The 22,786-nt window shown below is 43.2% G+C and overlaps 1 protein-coding gene across 1 annotated transcript in view; it reads left to right on the top strand.

The window, feature by feature from the left end:
- Window positions 1-22,786, top strand: part of ppp1r12c (protein phosphatase 1, regulatory subunit 12C) — a 76,022-nt gene that overhangs the window by 22,748 nt on the left and 30,488 nt on the right. The window contains exons 5-7 of the mRNA XM_060918927.1: window positions 5,878-6,037; window positions 10,321-10,465; window positions 18,053-18,127. Coding sequence (XP_060774910.1) covers window positions 5,878-6,037; window positions 10,321-10,465; window positions 18,053-18,127 — 380 coding nt within the window. The remainder of the gene's footprint in view (window positions 1-5,877; window positions 6,038-10,320; window positions 10,466-18,052; window positions 18,128-22,786) is intronic.

The raw sequence follows: 22,786 nt of genomic DNA, 5'->3' as shown, positions 1-22,786 counted from the left end.
AAATATCTGTCACATTTTTCTCATTCTCATCTCATTATCTCTAGCCACTTTATCCTGTTCTACAGGGTCGCAGGCAAGCTGGAGCCTATCCCAGCTGACTACAGGCGAAAGGCGGGGTACACCCTGGACAAGTCGCCAGGTCATCACAGGGCTGACACATAGACACAGACAACCATTCACACTCACATTCACACCTACGGTCAATTTAGAGTCACCAGTTAACCTAACCTGCATGTCTTTGGACTGTGGGGGAAACCGGAGCACCCGGAGGAAACCCACGCGGACACGGGGAGAACATGCAAACTCCACACAGAAAGGCTCTCGCCGGCCACGGGGCTCGAACCCGGACCTTCTTGCTGTGAGGCGACAGCGCTAACCACTACACCACCGTGCCGCCCATCTGTCACATTTTGTGTAATTTTTTTACCTTGCGCAATACCAGAAAAATTCAGTTGAAATCGAACGATTTGAGGCGAATTGGTCCGCCTCTGAAAAAACTTGGCATTTGGATTTCCCGGGAAACATTGATTTTCGTGACGCCGCGTGCGGGACGCCTCCCTCTGAATCCTACGTCAGCGCTGGTTTGTTTATGAGAAAACGACCTGGTGGTTTTCTGCAAATTTCTTCAACGTTATCACGTAATTATTAAAATGGTTAACAGATGTATGGGTTGTTTTACAATCAGGGTACAAATGCCGCTTTTCCACTACAAACGCGGCTGAGCCGTGCCGTGCTGAGTTGGGCTGAGTCGAGCTGAGCGGGGCTATTGAAGTTGCATTTCGACTACAACCGCGCTGAACCGTGCTGGCTGGAAGTGGGTGGACACATTGGGTAGAGTTAGCGAAAGTGGGTGGACGTCACGTGATGTCGTTAAGCGGCGCAAACAGTGACATCAGTGACCTTTTAAGCGGTAGTCTCACGACCCGGATAGTAAACAATAAACATGGAGGACATGGAGTCGTTAGTGTTGCTGGTCTTGGTGCTGTGGCTTGTTGTCACCGACAACGCCAACAGATACTGGCAAGAGCATATAGATGAGGCGAGGCGCATAAGGCTTCAGAAATTCTCGTAATTCGTAATTATTCTTCTTCTTCCGGGTTTACGGTGTTTACAGATCCCAGCGTGCTCGCGGGGCGTGTGTGGGCATGTGAGGACACTCCTCCTCACCAGTCAGTGCACAGGGAAGTGTCTGCTCACGCCCCCAGCCTCACTCAGCTCGGTTTGGCTCGCTTCGGCTCGCTTCAGCCCCACTCCAAAACCGTGCGAGTTTTGGGGGCTAAGCAGGGCTGAAGCGAGCTGAGTCGTGCTGTTCTGAGGTAGTCGAAACGCGAGCCGTGTCGGGCTGAAGTGAGCTGAAAAAGGGTAGTGAAAAAGGGCCAAAAGTTTGTCACAGGGGTCCAAAATTCAAATTGATTCAAACTGGTTTTAAAAAAAACTATCAAATCTGCACTTTTGGAAATTAATACACATATGAACATAGGCATGTGTAATAGTTTGTATTATAAGATTAAGTGTAGCTTTAAGCAGGGCTGGGAGAAACAAATGAAGTGATTCTCGGAGAGGACATTTTTTTTTTTTGACAATTCAGAATCCACTACTTCCATAGTGCTTTTAAATATAAGGCTGTAAGCTTTGTGTTAGTTGTCTCTAATATTTGTCCCAATATCTTGACCACATTTTAGGATGAAAATCATTTTAGATATGTTATTTTATATTGAAAAATTAGCTGTCTCGGAGAGGACATTTTTTGACACAATTACATACTAACTTGATAAATAGTCTGAAAACTTACTGGCATTCAACATTAAAATTTAACTAATGTTTCCAATGATACGGAACCAAATATTTGTTTTATGGTATAAAGAATGATTTAAGTGCATCCCTTTTGGAGCTGCGTGTGGTCAAAAAAGCTCTTTTTCTAAATAACACGAGTAATTTTGCTAAATATGACATATATATTGCCATACATTCACCAAAAATAACGTTATCACCAAATTTTTTTTTGCATGGTAAATAGAGCTATCACAGGGCTACAATAAACAACCAAGTTTATTTAGTCAAGCCTTTTGATATTGAAGATAATAAGCGTTAAATGTGATTTTTAGCTTGCGTACCCTGATTGTAAAACAACCCATATCGTAGGAGGGTGTAGCAACACCAATCTTGATGATGGGATTAGTACTCATCGTTTCCCAAAAGACCGGACAATGAGAGAGAAATGGGAGCGCTTGGTCTACACAGGCTGTGCACTGAAACCGTGCAAAGCTCTCGCAGCCTGCTGGCGCTTCCGCAGGTGACGTCACGAATCTGGCTCCAGACTCCCTTGGGATTTTTCCAGACGCGTTTTGTTATTTTATTTTTTTCTGCTGTAGACAGATGGCCTTGTGCAAAATTACCCTTCTGGAGGAGTGTGTAAAGGGACATACTTTCATATAAAAAAAAAAAAAACGAAATTGGTCCAGAATATGCACTTTAAGTACACTTTTTGAGTATCTGTACTTTACTTGAGTGTTTTTTTTTTTTTGGAAACTTCACTACATTTGAAAGACAAATATCGTACTTCTACTCCACTACATTTCTGTCAAGGTCCTCGTTACTATGAAGCAGCTTTGAAAGTGGATGCGTTTTCCTTTTCTTTTCTAAAACTTTTTGGCAGGTGACACTGAGACAGCCGATCAGTAATCACTAGGGTCACGTCACATCCATGGACTGTATAAAATCAAGATCAGTGTTTTCTCAGCAGCGTTATTTAACACGATCAGTTGATGGCAGAACGGAAGGAGGCGGTTCTTCTGGGGAATTCACACACTCATGGCTATATCTAGAACCCATGTTTCAGTTTTCTGAAAGAATTAAAGATTCGTTTCGTTTTAAATGTTTGCTTTGTTTGCCGAAAATGAACCGCATCACGGCCTATAAAAACTCGACGTCCGACCTGCGGAAGCATATTGAGGTCTGTAAACATTTTATTCCAAAAGAAACCTTGCAATGAAGTTGTCTGTGCCTTTAGAGCTAGTGATAATGTTGCAATAGCTATGCAGTCTGGTTAGTCAAACGACTTTCTATGGATTTTCCCGCCAAGTTGTCGTAGTCTTGTCCACGGCTAACGTTTACACATAGCTAGTTAGGGCCCGAGCCCGAAAGGGCGAAGGCCCTATTGATCTTGTTCCGTTTCATTATTATTTTTCTTCGCTGTTTGGCCATTTTTGAGGCACTTCCCGTGCGTGAAAACGCGCGAAATTTGGCACACGCGTCACATATCGCGACCGCTACTCAGAACCTAAAACCCACATCCGGGCGGGGCTCGGGGCCTCTACAGCGCCCCCTAACGCGCCCCCTAACAGCGCCTCTCGCATTGAGGTTCCTGGTTGCCATATAGTTTCTTGTAGCGGAATGAAATTTGGTACGCATATGTATCTCACTAAGCCGAACAAAAAAGCAATGCCAATGCATTAGCCACGCCCAACAGGAAGTGAGGTAATTTCACTTTTGTGCGAAATGCATGACCACGAAGAGGGCGCAACTCCTCCTAGGCCGTTCATGGGAACGTCACCAAATTTGGTACACATCATCTAGACACATGGCTGACAAAAGATTGTAAATACATTTCTCGTATGATAAACCGTTCCGAAGTTATATGTCAATCAATTTTCAATATGTATCTATACATGCTTAAAAAATTCATAAAAATTCTTCTATTTGATCAAACTTGATAGGCAAACTACTCATAGGGGTTCTGACATGTCTCCCAATTTTTGTGATATTTCGCCACTGGGGGCGCTATTTTTGGGCCAAAATTCATATCTTGGCTTCCAATTGGTCAAATTTGATCAAACTTGACGGGCACCCTCTTCATACCTCGCCTGTCATGTGTACCAAATTGAGATTTTTCGTCAATGGGGGGCGCTTGGGGTCGGGTGGGGGCTTGGGGGGGCATACGCCGCAGGCGCGAGGGCCCGACAAGGCCGCTTGCGGCTTTTTATTATTATTATTATTATTATTATTATTATTTTTCTGTCACATTTGACCTTATTTGAGGCATTTCCCCATGCACGAAAACTCATGAAATTTGATACACACATCAGTCATTAGCGCTGTCGCCTCACAGCAAGAAGGTCCTGGGTTCGAGCCCCGGGGCCGGCGAGGGCCTTTCTGTGTGGAGTTTGCATGTTCTCCCCGTGTCCGCGTGGGTTTCCTCCGGGTGCTCCGGTTTCCCCCACAGTCCAAAGACATGCAGGTTAGGTTAACTGGTGACTCTAAATTGACCGTAGGTGTGAATGTGAGTGTGAATGGTTGTCTGTGTCTATGTGTCAGCCACTGTGATGACCTGGCGACTTGTCCAGGGTGTACCCCGCCTTTCGCCCGTAGTCAGCTGGGATAGGCTCCAGCTTGCCTGCGACCCTGTAGAAGGATAAAGCGGCTAGAGATAATGAGATGAGATGAGACATCAGTCATTGTAACCACTTCTCAGCCACAGACGTTTGGCCCCGGGCGTGGCCCAGGGACTTCATAGCGCCCCCTAATTGAAACAAAACTCTTCAGAACTTATGGCCAGAACCTTACTCAGAACCCTTAGATCAGTACAAAAATGACATGAATCATGATAGTTGTCCTAGCAACACACACACACACACACACTGCAGACACAGGGAAGCTAAGATGACTTAAGATTACAGCGTGAGATGGAGATAAGGAGGAGAGACATGTATAGTTTTGTACATATATATAAATGTACATTTTCACACCACAGAAACACACGCACACACACACTTTAGTCTTTGTCTGTCTGTCTCTCATCCGTCAAGCAGTCATGGCATTTGCAACATGCACATCACCTTTGAACATTTGATGAATATATGACATGTGACTGTTTTGTTGGGTGGCGGAATGTCCTGGGTTGCGGAACCACATGGGCGAGGGCCCGTCAAGGCCGCTAGCGGCTTTAATTAACTTTGAAACTGTTAGTTAGCATGTAAACTCGGAGTTACGCTAACATGAATAACGTTAACTTATCTGAAGTCCTTTCAGAAATATGTTTTCGCATAATCTTGCCAAATAAACACAATGTAGAAATCTTTCTTTCCTAGTAGCGTTAGCTACCCAATATGATTTTGAGTTTGAAAAGAGTTTGCTAGCATGTCAGGTGGCGCTTCACTGACTAGCTAGCTTAACGTTAAACCACCATGATGGCACAGCATGCGTTCATTTTGTGAATTCACAGTTCTGTCTTTGGTAACGGTGTTAGGTTTTGTAAGCGCTGTGGCAGTAATACAACAATGCGTTGACAGAAAATGTACTTTTAATACGCAAGTATTTTTAAAAGCAAGTACTTCAGTACTTAAGTAAAAATTTGACTGGACAACTTTCACTTGTATCGGAGTAACATTTGACCAGTGGGATCTGTACTTTGACTTAAGTAATGAGGTTGGGTACTTTGTCCACCTCTGCCAATCATGGACATCTGTGAGCTCTTGTATGCAGAAGAGGGTAGATAGCACTTTCCTACCTTTTTGTGTTACGTTGCCATGTGACACAGCATGAGCAGCAGGTCGGCTGGCTTCGCGTGTCCCAGAGGAAACGTGTTAACCTTCACCCTCCATAACTGGTAGCTGTCGTATGATGGGGAGGGAGGATGTGGTGAAAAAACCAGTAAGGAGTAAAACGTGACGGAGCACGCTGTTATTGGAAAATAACCCTGACGAGGTCCTGTGGAAGTTGTCGTCGCCCCCAATAACGGCACATCCTGAAGTGTTTTATTCTTTTTATACCACAGCAATTCACCAGTGATCGTTTGTATTTCGCAAATTTTATCTGCTTATCTCTACATGTTGCCTCATAGCCAGATCAATCATGTAGTTCTCTGTGTAAAATGTCCAGGTGTGGATGTGGAGGCAGCTAAGCGATTGGAGGAAGAGTTGATCATGCGCGATGCCCGTGGTTGGCTTACAGATGGCGTGCCTGCTGACCTGCACCACCCCTGGACCGGAGCCACACCCCTCCATGTTGCGGCTGCTAAGGGCTACCTTGAGGCCATCAAGTAAGTGATGCTAATGTGTGAATAAACACTCATGGGGATGTTCTTTTATTTTTAACAACATTGTTAGTTCTGTGTGGCTTATTCAGCTGCTTGGGTGGGGTGCCTCTGAAATGGTATAGTGGGCACGTGATCGGACAGCTCTCTGATCTCTCTAAGAATAGCTGATGTTTATTTCCTGTCTCATGCAAGAGACTTCCTGTGGAACAGGCCACATTCGTCCTGCTGCTCTTGCTAAGGCCGGGATGACTTGCTGTCTGCACTGCGCTTCATAGACCACGGAGTATATAATACAGTAGAGTTGTGATGTGTGAATATATAGAGGATATTACATGGCCGTGTGAAGATATGAAGTCTATCTTCGCGTGGTGAACATATTCACGAGTGAGTGAAGTGAGCAAGTGAAAATATTTGACACAAGACGATAAACTTCATCTTTTCACGCCACTATGTAATCTTTATATTCTATGGACACATCTCCAAAAAATGTAAAGTATAAAGTTTGTCAATATGTTTATCATGCTTGTACAACCCCGATTCCAAAAAAGTTGGGACAAAGTATAAATTGTAAATAAAAACGGAATGCAATGATGTGGAAGTTTCAAAATTCCATATTTTATTCAGAATAGAACATAGATGACATATCAAATGTTTAAACTGAGAAAATGTATCATTTAAAGAGAAAAATTAGGTGATTTTTTTTTTAATTTCATGACAACACATCTCAAAGTTGGGACAAGGCCATGTTTCCCACTGTGAGACATCCCCTTTTCTCTTTACAACAGTCTGTAAACGTCTGGGGACTGAGGAGACAAGTTGCTCAAGTTTAGGGATAGGAATGTTAACCCATTCTTGTCTAATGTAGGATTCTAGTTGCTCAACTGTCTTAGGTCTTTTTTGTTGTATCTTCCGTTTTATGATGCGCCAAATGTTTTCTATGGGTGAAAGATCTGGACTGCAGGCTGGCCAGTTCAGTACCCGGACCCTTCTTCTACGCAGCCATGATGCTGTAATTGATGCAGTATGTGGTTTGGCATTATCATGTTGGAAAATGCAAGGTCTTCCCTGAAAGAGACGTCGTCTGGATGGGAGCATATGTTGCTCTAGAACCTGGATATACCTTTCAGCATTGATGGGGTCTTTCCAGATGTGTAAGCTGCCCATGCCACACGCACTAATGCAACCCCATACCATCAGAGATGCAGGCTTCTGAACTGAGCGCTGATAACAACTTGAGTCGTCCTTCTCCTCTTTAGTCCAAATGATACGGTGTCCCTGATTTCCATAAAGAACTTCAAATTTTGATTCGTCTGACCACAGAACAGTTTTCCACTTTGCCACAGTCCATTTTAAATGAACCTTGGCCCAGAGAAGACGTCTGCGCTTCTGGATCATGTTTAGATACGGCTTCTTCTTTGAACTATAGAGTTTTAGCTGGCAACGGCGGATGGCACGGTGAATTGTGTTCACAGATAATGTTCTCTGGAAATATTCCTGAGCCCATTTTGTGATTTCCAATACAGAAGCATGCCTGTGTGTGATGCAGTGCCGTCTAAGGGCCCGAAGATCATGGGCACCCAGTATGGTTTTCTGGCCTTGACCCTTACGCACAGAGATTCTTCCAGATTCTCTGAATCTTTTGATGATGATATGCACTGTAGATGATGATATGTTCAAACTCTTTGCAATTTTACACTGTCGAACTCCTTTCTGATATTGCTCCACTATTTGTCGGCGCAGAATTAGGGGGATTGGTGATCCTCTTCCCATCTTTACTTCTGAGAGCCGCTGCCACTCCAAGATGCTCTTTTTATACCCAGTCATGTTAATGACCTATTGCCAATTGACCTAATGAGTTGCAATTTGGTTCTCCAGCTGTTCCTTTTTTGTACCTTTAACTTTTCCAGCCTCTTATTGCCCCTGTCCCAACTTTTTTGAGATGTGTTGCTGTCATGAAATTTCAAATGAGCCAATATTTGGCATGAAATTTCAAAATGTCTCACTTTCAACATTTGATATGTTGTCTATGTTCTATTGTGAATAAAATATCAGTTTTTGAGATTTGTAAATTATTGCATTCCTTTTTTATTTACAATTTGTACTTTGTCCCAATTTTTTTGGAATTGGGGTTGTATGATAAAAGCTCGCGAAGATATTTATCTCAGTTTAAATCTGCTGAGCTTCACTGGCAAAGCTCTCGACCCCAGAGGGTTAAAATATAATGGAAAAAAACACTTTGTCAGGGTCCAAAACCTGTAGTAGTCCATTTTCTTTTAACGTTAGTGGTATAACTACCCGGCTAATAACAGCGTCACATGGTGTCATGCCAGAGTGCACTCCTACTCGCTGAGGAGAGGCGACTTGTCATTCATCGAGAGCATCTGCGATCGGCCAAACACGGGCCGTGTTACGACATAATGTATTCGTCCAGTGTAACATTTGGTAGAAAATTAGAAGTAGATTAGACCCATATCTTTACAATTTTTCATGAGCCATCCGGTTTGATGCTTTTGAAATACAGAAGGACAAATGCGAAAATTACCATCAGTGTCATATATCATCTCAGTGTCTTGCAGAAGTATTTATCCCCCTTGGTATTTGTCCTGTTTTGTTGCATTACAAGATGGAATTAAAATGGATTTTTGGAGGGTTGGCACCATTTTGATTTACACAACATGCCTACAACTTTAAAGGTGCAAATTGTTGTTTTATTGTGACACAAACAATAACGAAGATGAAAAACAGAAATCTGGAGTGTGCATAAGTATTCACCTCCTTTTGTATGAAACTCGTAAATAAGAGCTGGTCCAACCAATTCACTTCATAAGTCACATAATTAGTTGATCAAGATCAACCTGTGTGCAATCAAAGTGTCACATGATGTCTGTATAAATTGACCTGTTCTGGAAGGACCCTGACTCTGCAACACTACTAAGCAAGCAACATGAGAACCAAGGAGCCTCCAAACAGGTCAAAGACAAAGTTGTGGAGAAGTATAGATCAGGGTTGGGTTATAAAAATATCCCAAACTTTGAATATCCCATGGAGAACCATTAAATCCATTATAGCAAAATGGAAAGAATGTGTCACCACTACAAACCTGACAAGAGAAGGCCGTCCACCAAAAACTCACAGACCGGGCAAGGAGGGCATTAATCGGAGATGCAATAAAGACACCAAAGAGAACACTGAAGCAGCAGCAAAGATCCACAGTGGAGATGGGAGTATCTGTCCATAGGACCACTTAAAGCCGTACACTCCATAGAGCAAGGCTTTATGGCAGAGTGGTCAGAAAAAAGCCATTGCTTAAGAAAACACGTTTGGAGTTTGCCCAACAGCATGTGGCAGACTCCCCAAACACATGGAAGAAGATTCTCTGGTCAAATGAGACAAAAATTGATCTTTTTGGCCATCATGGGAAATGCCATGTGTGGCACAAACCCAGCACCCTGAGAACACCATTCCTGCAGTGAAGCATGGTGGTGGCAGCATCATGCTGTGGGGATGTTTTTCATCTGCAGGGACAGGAAAGCTGGTCAGGATTGAAGGAAAGATGGATGGCACTAAATGCAGGGCAATTCTGGAGGAAAACCTGTTTGAGTCAGCTAGAGGTTTGAGACTGGGACAAAGGTTCACATTCCAGCAGGACAATGGCTCTAAACATACTGCTAAAGCTACACTGGAGTGGTTTAAAGGGAAACATTTAAATGTCTTGGAACGGCCTAGTCAAAGCCCAAACCTCAATACAATTGAGACTCTGTGGCATAACTTGAAGATTGCTGTACACCAACGCAACCCATCTAACTTGAAGGAGTTGGAGCAGTTTTGCCTTGAGGAATGGGCAACGATCCCAGTGGCTAGATGCGCTAAGCTAATAGAGACATACCCCAAGAGACTTGCAGCTGTAATTGTAGCAAAAGGTGGCTCTACAAAGTATTAAGTTTGGGCGGTGAATACCTATGCAAATCAAATGGTGCTAACCCTCCAAATATCCCTTTTAATTCCAGCTTATAATGTGACAAGACTCGTGTGTGTGTGTGTGTGTGTGTGTGTGTGTGTGTGTGTGTGTGTGTGTGTGTGTGTGTGTGGTTTTTTTATATAATATAATGTGTGTGTGTGTGTGTATGTGTGTATATATATATATATATATATATATATATATATATATATATACACACACACACACACACACACACACGCGCGCACTCTCTGCTTAGCCTTATATTTGCAGTACTTTCTGAAACCCTTGAAAATGTGCAAGTCTGTGTTCTCTCTGTCTGTCTCAGGTTGCTGTGTCAGTGTGGCCTGGATGTGTCTGCTAAAGATGGGGACGGTTGGACTCCGCTGCACGCTGCAGCCCACTGGGGTCAGAGCGAGGCCTGTCGGCTCCTTGCAGAGCAACTGTGTGATATGGAGGCTCGCAGCAATGGGGTGAGTGAGTGAGAGAGAGAGAGAAACACACACACATAAATAAATAAAGACCAATAGAAGGAAGGGTGAGAGAGACTCTATCTTTTTCCTATTGAAGCAATCAACACAAAACAAAGAGAAACAATGTAAATGGAGAGAATGAAGAATAGCTGCCCAGACAGACAGACAGAGAGAGAGATTGTGCTACATAGAGAAGGGGAATCGTAAGAGAAAGCATGTGGTATTCAGGCAATAGATAGGAAGTGACAAGAGAAAGCTTGTGCTTCATAATGACAGACTAAGGGTGTATTCAGAACAGGATAGTTCGATAGTTCACTTGCTTTGGTCCGAACCAAATGTTTTGTTTTTTTTTTTTTTCGTTTTGGTGCGGTTCGCTTTCACACTGTACATTTTAGTAAGCGGACCAAAATCTGTCAACAAAGCCACGCGCCCTGAGGTCGTTCAGCTATTGGTCAGAGACGACACGCGCACAAAGCGTTAAGTTCAAAAGCAGTCATGGCGGCTTTCCGTGCTGTTATTCTTTTTAATGTCATCAAAGCTATATGTTTTTTCCAGTTTTTACTGTTTTCACAATTGTGCGATTACTATGCTGTTGTACAAGTAATTTATCAACGACGACGACAAAGGGCAAGGCGGCTACGGAGGACAGCGCTGATGAGCGCACATCATGTTGTGACAGTTCTGGCTCTTCACGCAGTAGATGAATTTCTTTTTTGCGTCGCTAGTACCGCCACTTTTTGAAAGAATGTCCCTGATTTTAATGTAGGTCTGACGGAGTTTCTTCACTTTTAGCCGACATTGTTCTGGGGAGCGCGTGAACCCCTTCTCCTTCATTTTCTCACTGAATACAGCAAACACGTCGGCATTTTTGTGCGTTCTCTCCAAAAGCTCAGATATGTGGACATCTGCCCATATATCCACAAGGGTGCGCGTTTCTTCCTCGGCCCACGTTTGCCCCCTACTCATTTTTTGTACTCTGTAGTCTAGCCTACCACTGGTCTGAATGACTGTTGTAAGGTTCCCTTGACAACCGAAACAGTGTTTGCACTTTGCGGTGGAGTGTCAAGACTCTGTTTCCCATAATGCTCGACAAACGACGGAAGCTCCCGAGGTACAAAAAAGCAAAACTGTCAGATTAGGTCCGGTCTGCTTTCACACCTCCAAAAGATCCGCACCAGGGTTCCTTTGGTCCGGACCAGAGTTCGGAGGTTTGTATTCAGACCAACCCAAAAGGTCCGGACCAAGGGAAATTTGGTTCGTTTGGTCCGGACCAAACAACGTAGGTGTGAATACGCCCTAAATGTGGCAGCTGGGGCGTGGTCAAGCGTCGGTCTGTGACCGGAGGGCGGAGTCAGGGAAGGTAAGTGGCAGAATCACTGCACTTGATGTTAATGTGTTTGTGTGTCTTCCCCAGTGACCGCGCCCTATTTAAGGAGAGAGAGCGAGAGCAGAGGGAGCTCTCTCCCCAACCAGACGGCTTGTGTGCGCGTGTGTGGCTGGGAGAGTCAAAAGTTTGCACTGAAAAGTGAAAATAAGAGTTTTGTGAACTCAGTTCTGGCCTGCCGTCCTTCTGTGCTCCACCACCCATACGAACTGTCACAGTGGTGCCAGAACCCGGGACCGAGCACAGAAGGACGGCAGGCCAGAACTGAGTTCACAAAACTTTTATTTTCACTTTTCAGTGCAACTTTGGCTCTCCCAGCCACACACGCACGCACGCGCGCGCACACATGTCGTCTGGTTGGGGAGAGAGAGCTCCCTCTGTTCTCGCTCTTTCTCCTTAAATAGGGCGCGGTCACTGGGAAAGACACACAAACACATTAATTAACATCAGGTGCAGTGATTCTGCCACTTACCTTCCCTGACTGCGCCCTCCGGTCACAGACCGACGCTTGACCACGCCCCCGCTGCCACACTAAACAAAGAGGAACAGAAAGAGATGGTGAGTGAGAGGGAGATTGATTGAGAGAAAGAAAGGGATTGAAAGAGAGGCATTAGGAATGATCGTGAAAGAAATCCAAGACATCCAGTATAGCAGCAGTTCCAAAATTTTCACGAGTGACCTCTGTCTAAAGGCTCAGAATTCTCGAGACTGGGACTGGGTGTTCACCCTACTACCAGGAGATCACAAGTTCGAATCCCAACCATTCCACAGCTGGTAACCAAGAGAGAAAAATTGGCAATGTTTGCTGAGTGGGCGGGATAGCGTTTATCTCTCCCTGGTCGATCAGTGCAATACTAGCCAATCACAGTTATCTGTGAGCTCGTGTATGAAGAAGAGGGCAGATAGCACTTTTTTCTAAATGTGTTTCGCTGCCCTATAACACCGCAATTGATTGGCTTCCTGTGTCTCGGAGAAGACACTTCGCTGGTTGGTAGCTGCTGTGTGATTGAGGGGTGGGAACTGGCAAATAAACAAATTAGGGATAATATCATAATATGAGGGAGGCGGTGGCGGCGAGCTGTTTTTTTAAATTCACATACAGTGTCACCTCAGCTTAAAGGGATAGTTCGGGATTTTTGACATGAATCTGTATGGCATCCCCATCAATAGTGTCGTGCAAACACACTGACTTACCCCTGACAGCATCCTGTGAGTCCAGTTCTTGTCCAGTTTTGGTCCAGACGAAAGTAGTCCGGCAAGTTTGTTGGGGTCACGAAAGTAAAACGTTTTTCGTCTCAAAACGGTACGTGTTCAAAAGAGTGATATATTTGCATCACAAAACCATTGCCAAATAAAAAGTCAGACCTCGAAATCGCTTGGCACTATTTTCTCTCCCTTCTTATCACTGCGCGCTGCCGCCAGGTGACAGCCACGGCTGTTTCATTCATTGTTTACTGCTAGCAAAGTTAGCGACAACATGTCTGACTACGACAGCGACGTTGAAAACATTGACTTCATCTCACAGCCAAAGGGATATCTTTATGAACCCGAATATACAGATGAAGAAATTCGCCAGATGGAGTTAGAACGGGCAGAGAGAGAAAGGGTGGACAGAGAAGTGGAAGAAGGTGAAGCTGGAGCCGCAGCTGGAGCTCTCAAATTAGCTTGTTAGCGCCGCTGATCTGAACTCCTAATCACTGCCAAACAATGGGAAAGGTGTTGATTCCTGCGCAGATGTCAACATGACAGCGCGCAGTGATACCGAGGGAGACAAAATATCTCATCTCATCATCTCTAGCCGCTTTATCCTTCTACAGGGTCGCAGGCGAGCTGGAGCCTATCCCAGCTGACTACGGGCAAAAGGCGGGGTACACCCTGGACAAGTCGCCAGGTCATCACAGGGCTGACACATAGACACAGACAACCATTCACACTTGCGGTCAATTTAGAGTCACCAGTTAACCTAACCTGCATGTCTTTGGACTGTGGGGGAAACCGGAGCACCCGGAGGAAACCCACGCGGACACGGGGAGAACATGCAAACTCCACACAGAAAGGCCCTCGCCGGCCCCGGGGCTCGAACCCAGGACCTTCTTGCTGTGAGGCGACAGCGCTAACCACTACACCACCGTGCCGCCCGGAGACAAAATATAGCGCCAAATAATTGCGAGGTCTGACTTTTTATTTGGCAACGGTTTTGTGATGCAAATATATCACTCTTTTGAACACGTACTGTTTTGAGAAGCAAAACGTTTTACTTTCGTGACCCCAACAAACTTGCCGGACTACTTTCGTCTGGACCAAAACTAGACAAGAACTGGACTCACAGGATGCTGTCGGGGGTAAGTCAGTGTATTTGCACGACACTGTTGACGGGGATGCCATACAGATTCATGTCAAAAATCCCGAACTATTGCTTTAAGGTGAACAAATGACTATTACAGGCTTGTTAAGATTTGCAGCAGCTCAGGACTGCCGTTTTGTTTTTGTTTTTTTAAGATTTTTTTTCTTTATCTACATATTTAAACTTGTCAGTTATGTCAGTAACTAAAGAATTTTACATAGTGTAGCTTTAAAAGCCTGAACTGGGGTTGTTGGAGGACAAAAGCTAAACTATGATTGACAAACTCTGTAAATGACAGAGAGAATGAAAGGTGGGTAGAGCGATGGAGTGCTATAGATAGAATGTGAGACTAGGAGGCACTGATATACAAGCCAAAGGAATGAAGGGTGGTGAAAGCTGTACAGAGGGAACAACATAACAGCTGAAGCAAAAGGGTGAGCGACATTGACAGCTTACCAGAAAGTGAGAAAGAATGAGGCATTCAGATAGCATTGTATAGACCAAAACGAGACTGACACAAATGTAGACCAGAAAAATAAAAAGGGGCTGAGAGAGATGGACAGCTGAACAGAACAAGAGAATGACAGCTATACAGTAGTAGAATAAGGGGCAGGGACTGAGCTGTACACTGAACGAGAGAATGACGGCTGTGGTCCGAGTTAGCAGAGAGAGACTGCCAATTCGCGAGCTGTATAAAGTAGTCTCGGCCAGCAGGAAGGAGGAGGATGAGAGACATGGTTAAATACAGCGAGAGAGAGAGAGAAGTGGGTAAGAAAGGGAATGAGGCATCCAGGCCAAAGATAGATAAGGAGGTAGAGAAGACTGAAAAAGGAAACTAAAATGTTTCTCAAAGCAAGTATAAAATATGCAAGAACATGCAGTTCCACTTCGGAGCAAAGCCGATATTAGTCAGCTCTGCGCATCTGAGCACTTTAACACACACTGTAGCTTGTGCAAGTGTGCAGCAGAAAGGATGTGTGTAGGATGTGTGTTGGTGCCCTTCTGTGCCAAAGAGCTCACCACACTAATGCTAATGCAGGCTGCACCCACACACGTGTGTGTGTGTGTGTGTGTGTGTGCGCGCGTGCACACATGCACACAAACGCACAACTTCACCTTGTAAACTGTATCTATATGAGTGGGAACTGGAAGAGAGGTTTGCGTGGTGGATACTGTCTAGTAGACCGTGTGTATTAAAAAATGTACAAATGCGTAATGCCCCCAAACGTACACCCCTTTTTACTAATATGTTGATGTTACATAGTCTTTATTTGAATACTGGTGTGTTTTTATATTTTCTGACGCAATAACGCTTTACAAGCATAAATCAGGACTAGAGCAATGATTTATTCCTCCATAAAGATTAAATCACAAAATACTGTTTTCTAAAGATTCAGGTCTGAGCTAAGAGCAGGTCTTGATTTTGCTTTTAACAAAAATTTCTAATCTCGTGTTTCTACCAACGCAGAAAAGCCTGTCTTGGTGCCCTGTTTTTGCTGATTTGAGAGCCAAACCTGTTACATAATCAGAAGTGGGAGCTACTCATAAATGGAATAAAAAAAAAAAAATGAACAACTAAGGATCTTGTAACACATCTTCCTTTACATTCAGCTTAAAACCGATTTTACTAGGAACGCACAAATTCACAGCCGGGCCTTTAAGATGCAGTAAGGGAAGTTGAGATCAGATTAGTGTCGTGTCGACACTTTCTCAGATATTAGTGTTCTATCTACAACCCCGATTCCAAAAAAGTTGGGACAAAGTACAAATTGTAAATAAAAATGGAATGCAATAATCTACAGATCTCAAAAACTGATATTGTATTCACAATAGAACATAGACAAAATATCAAATGTCGAAAGTGAGACATTTTGAAATTTCATGCCAAATATTGGCTCATTTGAAATTTCATGACAGCAACACATCTCAAAAAAGTTGGGACAGGGGCAATAAGAGGCTGGAAAAGTTAAAGGTACAAAAAAGGAACAGCTGGAGGACCAAATTGCAACTCATTAGGTCAATTGGCAATAGGTCATTAACATGACTGGGTATAAAAAGAGCATCTTGGAGTGGCAGCGGCTCTCAGAAGTAAAGATGGGAAGAGGATCACCAATCCCCCTAATTCTGTGCCGACAAATAGTGGAGCAATATCAGAAAGGAGTTCGACAGTGTAAAATTGCAAAGAGTTTGAACATATCATCATCTACAGTGCATAATATCATCAAAAGATTCAGAGAATCTGGAAGAATCTCTGTGCGTAAGGGTCAAGGCCGGAAAACCATACTGGGTGCCCGTGATCTTCGGGCCCTTAGACGGCACTGCATCACATACAGGCATGCTTCTGTATTGGAAATCACAAAATGGGCTCAGGAATATTTCCAGAGAACATTATCCGTGAACACAATTCACCGTGCCATCCGCCATTGCCAGCTAAAACTCTATAGTTTAAAGAAGAAGCCGTATCTAAACACGATCCAGAAGCGCAGACGTCTTCTCTGGGCCAAGGCTCATTTAAAATGGACTGTGGCAAAGTGGAAAACTGTTCTTTGGTCAGACGAATCAAAATTTGAAGTTCTTTATGGAAATCAGGGACGCCGTGTCATTTGGACTAAAGAGGAGAAGGACGACTCAAGTTGTTATCAGCGCTCAGTTCAGAAGCCTGCATCTCTGATGGTATGGGGTTGCATTAGTGCGTGTGGCATGGGCAGCTTACACATCTGGAAAGACACCATCAATGCTGAAAGGTATATCCAGGTTCTAGAGCAACATATGCTCCCATCCAGACGACGTCTCTTTCAGGGAAGACCTTGCATTTTCCAACATGACAATGCCAAACCACATACTGCATCAATTACAGCATCATGGCTGTGTAGAAGAAGGGTCCGGGTACTGAACTGGCCAGCCTGCAGTCCAGATCTTTCACCCATAGAAAACATTTGGCGCATCATAAAACGGAAGATACGCCAAAAAAGACCTAAGACAGTTGAGCAACTAGAATCCTCCATTAGACAAGAATGGGTTAACATTCCTCTCCCTAAACTTGAGCAACTTGTCTCCTCAGTCCCCAGACGTTTACAGACTGTTGTAAAGAGAAAAGGGGATGTCTCACAGTGGGAAACATGGCCTTGTCCCAACTTTTTTGAGATGTGTTGTTGTCATGAAATTTAAAATCACCTAATTTTTCTCTTTAAATGATACATTTTCTCAGTTTAAACATTTGATATGTCTTCTTTGTTCTATTCTGAATAAAATATGGAATTTTGAAACTTCCACATCATTGCATTCCGTTTTTATTTACAATTTGTACTTTGTCCCAACTTTTTTGGAATCGGGGTTGTACTATGGTGACCTATGGCAGCATTAAAGGAGCTGTGGAAATATCTGGCAAGTATGTACCATGCATATGATGACAATCTCTCGTATTCATGTTTGGCTAGATCGAAAGCCCTTTCCCACAAAATAATAACTGCTGAAATCATCCCAAACCATGCAACCTGTCTTTCAGTCTGAGACCTTTTGGGCATAATTCTAAAAGATATATGTTTGGTTAAAAAAAAAAAAAAAAGGAAGCTTATCACCCAAAGAACACAGTACCCATGGTGGTGGCAGCATCATGCTGTGGGGCTGTTTCTCTTCAGTTGAGACTGGAGCTCTTGTGAAGTTAGAGGGAATCATGGAAAGCAATTATGAAAATTTTTAACGGGGTGGGGTTTTAAACAAAATTTTTATATAATTTCTTCAACCCTTCAACAAAACACCCTGATGTTAAGACACTTGTGTTCTGGGTCGCTTGTGTATGTGTATATGCATGTCTTTGTAAGTAATTGTGTGTGTTAGTGACTGTAAATGTGCATTTTAGGGTCAGACTCCATTTGATGTGGCTGATGAAAGTGTGGAGGCCTTGCTGGAGGAACTACTGCAGAGACAAGCTAGTGTAAGACAACCCACATATGCATGCGCACATACACACACACAGATAGTGGCAAGATAAATGTTTATACACACACATTTTTCAACAAATAGAAGGGACATGCGGTAGAATTTCGTTTTTATTTTTAACAAAAAAAATTAGATTAGAGAGATTAAATCAACTACTATCGTGATTACATCATATTATAATTATTATCCTAATTGACGGGTCATTTGAATGAACATAAATGTGTTCCAGTCTCATTGTGCTGCTTGCATAAATGGTGTCAATTTGCTTTAAAGGTCTGACACGAACATGACTCTATGCAATTTCTTAAATAAACTATACAACATGGCAAACATGTTAGATTTCTGTTATAATTACGTGAAAAGAAGCTGTTGTTACGCGAATATCCAACTTTTAATTGCACAGCGCAAGAAAACTGGGTCCGTGGCTCGCGGCCATGTTGTGACGTCAGCGGGAGAACACGCTGCGGTTCACTGGCTGTTCTACTCTGGTTCTACTCAATGGAAATGGCGCATGAAAACGCCGGTGAACTCTCTAGTGCTAGCTCTTCCTCTTCTGGGAGTCTAGAATTGTGTTGATCTCTTCCGAATAGAATCTATGATAGCCTATCCTCTTTACCCTTTGCCTCTCATTGCTAGGCGGCAGTTACATGAAAGCCGCAAGCTTTCACAAGCAAATACATGACTGATATCACGCCGACTTTATGATTACATTTATGATTGTCATGTAGAATCTATAGCTCTACGTACCTTTATCTTATGTCGTTTCACAACACATGTTCTGACAGGAGGACTGTCTTTGGATCCGGCATAGCTACTAGTAGACCCCCTCCGGAATACTGTAGGCACTGCTGATGGTAGCAGCACACGTTTGTGATGAACTGAACACCCAAGAGATTCTTTTAAGCTGGGAAGGGTGTCAAAACAATCCAAATCGAAGTGTTCAGAGCACAGGACGGATGTTGGTGAGGGCTCCCACTTGTCACGAGTGCGCCTGACTTGCCTCACCCACTTCGCATGCAGCTCGGGATCTCTGGGAAACTTGAATAAACTTACCCCATCCTTGTGGGTTTTGGAGCAAAAGCCGGCAACACAACGCGAAGGCATAATAACTAATATATATCATCTCATTATCTCTAGCCGCTTTATCCTTCTACAGGGTCGCAGGCAAGCTGGAGCCTATCCCAGCTGACTACGGGCGAAAGGCGGGGTACACCCTGGACAAGTCGCCAGGTCATCACAGGGCTGACACAGAGACACAGACAACCATTCACACTCACATTCACACCTACGGTCAATTTAGAGTCACCAGTTAACCTAACCTGCATGTCTTTGGACTGTGGGGGAAACCGGAGCACCCGGAGGAAACCCACGCGGACACGGGGAGAACATGCAAACTCCACACAGAAAGGCCCTCGCCGGCCCCGGGGCTCAAACCCAGGACCTTCTTGCTGTGAGGCGACAGCGCTAACCACTACACCACCGTGCTGCCATATATGTGTGTGTGTATAATAATGTATAATGCTAATAATGACAAACTGAACACCTGTCGCATCAACAACAAACTGGTAAGTTAGGAGGAAGGTTCTTTCGCTGACGTCATATAGCTCCTCCTCCTCCTCTTTCGTCTCCTGGGTGCTGCAGCCCCGTCAAATTTGCCCAAATAGCCGCGTTTTTTATCATAACTTGTAAAATAGGCGCCTTCGTGAATTAATATATGGATCATCGGGAATTATTTTTTATGTTATAAAACATCACCAAAGATGTCAAAAACGTGTCATCAGCACTTTAAGCTTCAATTGTAATGATGGTAGACAAAGTGATCAGGGTTAATAAGATCCAGAATGTTTCAAATCTGCATTTTAACACAGTTTATACTGCAGCGCTGTTGAATTCTCAATTTTGATTGGTCAGAAGGTGTTGATTTAACTTTTATAACGGCAGCTCTGACCATAGTTCATTTTAAATCACAGGTTTTATACTAGCATATTTATTAGCTCATGTAATAATAAGGCCGATGAGCTATTGCCATGGCGTGGCGTCCGTCGTCCACAAGTCAGTTAAATGGTATCTCCTCCATCAGTTCTGCACAGATTTCCGTTCTGATTGTTTTGTTTGAAAGAACTCATCACTCCGCACAATTTGGTCGTTATTTTGACACTTTTTTTTTTTTTGCTAACAAGTTAGTAATTAGGCGACATGAACAAATGTTCCAGGCTGCTCACTAGAATTGTATCTCCTCTCTCTCATTTCTCATCCAATTCCAGTTCTGATCAATGTTTTGGGTAGATCTTCCCTTGAGGAACAAAACTTGGTCATTCGTTTGTTGATTTTCCTGTTGTTTTACAACTTTGTTTATTTTCAGCTAAATCGTATCTCCTACCTCAATTCTCAATGGATTTCAGTTCTGATTGTTTCATTTGAAAGAACTAGACCTTCTGCACAAAACTTGCCCTGTGTCTGAAATCGATCCTATCATGAGGACGCCATTTTGTAGCGCTGTCTGAAACTTTAGTGAGGATTATTTACACCCTATATAGTGCACTCGCAGTATCCCACAATACATCACGAAAAGTAGTGTACAATGATGGTCACTAACCAAAGCAATATATCCCATCATGCATTGTGGTCGTGCTGGAAGAAATCAAATTAAAAGTCTCAAATTTGATTTAATAAAAGGCAGCGGCAAAGAAAAAAGTATTCAGCCTTGATTTAAAAAAAAGAACTGAAAGATGCAGCTACTTTGTATTGATTAATGTGGGAAATGCGCTCAGTAGAATATGGATTTATCGCAAAAATACATGCATGTGTTTATTATTTTGAAAACCCACCAGCCGACTGATCTGGCACGTTTTAATTGCGCGACAGTAATGACATACAGTGGTGCTTGAAAGTTTGTGAACCCTTTAGAATTTTCGATATTTCTGCATAAATATGACCTAAAACATCATCAGATTTTCACACAAGTCCTAAAAGTAGATAAAGAGAACCCAGTTAAACAAATGAGACAAAAATATTATACTTGGTCATTTATTTATTGAGGAAAATAATCCAATATTACATATCTGTGAGTGGCAAAAGTATGTGAACCTCTAGGATTAGCAGTTAATTTGAAGGTGAAATTAGAGTCAGGTGTTTTCAATCAATGGGATGACAATCAGGTGTGAGTGGGCGCCCTGTTTTATTTAAAGAACAGGGATCTATCAAAGTCTGATCTTCACAACACGTTTGTGGAAGTGTATCATGGCACGAACAAAGGAGATGTCTGAGGACCTCAGAAAAAGCGTTGTTGATGCTCATCAGGCTGGAAAAGGTTACAAAACCATCTCTAAAGAATTTGGACTCCACCAATCCACAGTCAGACAGATTGTGTACAAATGGAGGAAATTCAAAACCATTGTTACCCTCTCCAGGAGTGGTCGACCAACAAAGATCACTCCAAGAGCAAGGCGTGTAATAGTCGGCGAGGTCACAAAGGACCCCAGGGTAACCTCTAAGCAACTGAAGGCCTCTCTCACATTGGTTAATGTTAATGTTCATGAGTCCACCATCAGGAGAACACTGAACAACAATGGTGTGCATGGCAGGGTTGCAAGGAGAAAGCCACTGCTCTCCAAAAAGAACATTGATGCTCGTCTACAGTTTGCTAAAGATCACATGGACAAGCCAGAAGGCTATTGGAAAAATGTTTTGTGGATGGATGAGACCAAAATAGAACTTTATGGTTTAAATGAGAAGCATTATGTTGGGAGAAAGGAAAACACTGCATTCCAGCAAAAGAACCTTATCCCATCTGTGAAACATGGTGGCGGTAGTGTCATGGTTTGGGCCTGTTTTGCTGCATCTGGGCCAGGACAACTTGCCATCATTGATGGAACAATGAATTCTGAATTATACCAGCAAATTCTAAAGGAAAATGTCAGGACATCTGTCCATGAACTGAATCTCAAGAGAAGGCGGGTCATGCAGCAAGACAACGACCCTAAGCACACAAGTCGTTCTACCAAAGAATGGTTAAAGAAGAATAAAGCTAATGTTTTGGAATGGCCAAGTCAAAGTCCTGACCTTAATCCAATTGAAATGTTGTGGAAGGACCTGAAGCAAGCAGTTCATGTGAGGAAACCCACCAACATCCCAGAGTTGAAGCTGTTCTGTACGGAGGAATGGGCTCAAATTCCTCCAAGCCGGTGTGCAGGACTGATCAACAGTTACCAGAAACATTTAGTTGCAGTTATTGCTGCACAAGGGGGTCACACCAGATACTGAAAGCAAAGGTTCACATACTTTTGCCCCTCACAGATATGTAATATTGGATCATTTTCCTCAATAAATAAATGGTCAAGTATAATATTTTTGTCTCATTTGTTTAACTGGGTTCTCTTTATCTACTTTTAGGATTTGTGTGAAAATCTGATGATGTTTTAGGTCATATTTATGCAGAAATACAGAAAATTCTAAAGGGTTCACAAACTTTCAAGCACCACTGTAAATACCAGCGCGACGGAGTAGTGTTCGAAAGCGTTTTCATTTTACCAATGAGCTCACTGTACAGTCCTCTATAGAGTAATTCCCTATATAGAGAGTAGTGAATGAGTGAGCGATTTCGGACACGGGGTTGGTCATTATATTGTCAATGTTTTGCTCACGAACTGCTAAT

This window comes from Neoarius graeffei, chromosome 4 (assembly GCF_027579695.1).
Source record: "Neoarius graeffei isolate fNeoGra1 chromosome 4, fNeoGra1.pri, whole genome shotgun sequence".
NCBI lineage: Eukaryota > Metazoa > Chordata > Actinopteri > Siluriformes > Ariidae > Neoarius > Neoarius graeffei.
The sequence above is the reverse complement of the archived record's forward strand: the minus strand, read 5'-3'. Positions and strand labels throughout refer to the sequence as shown.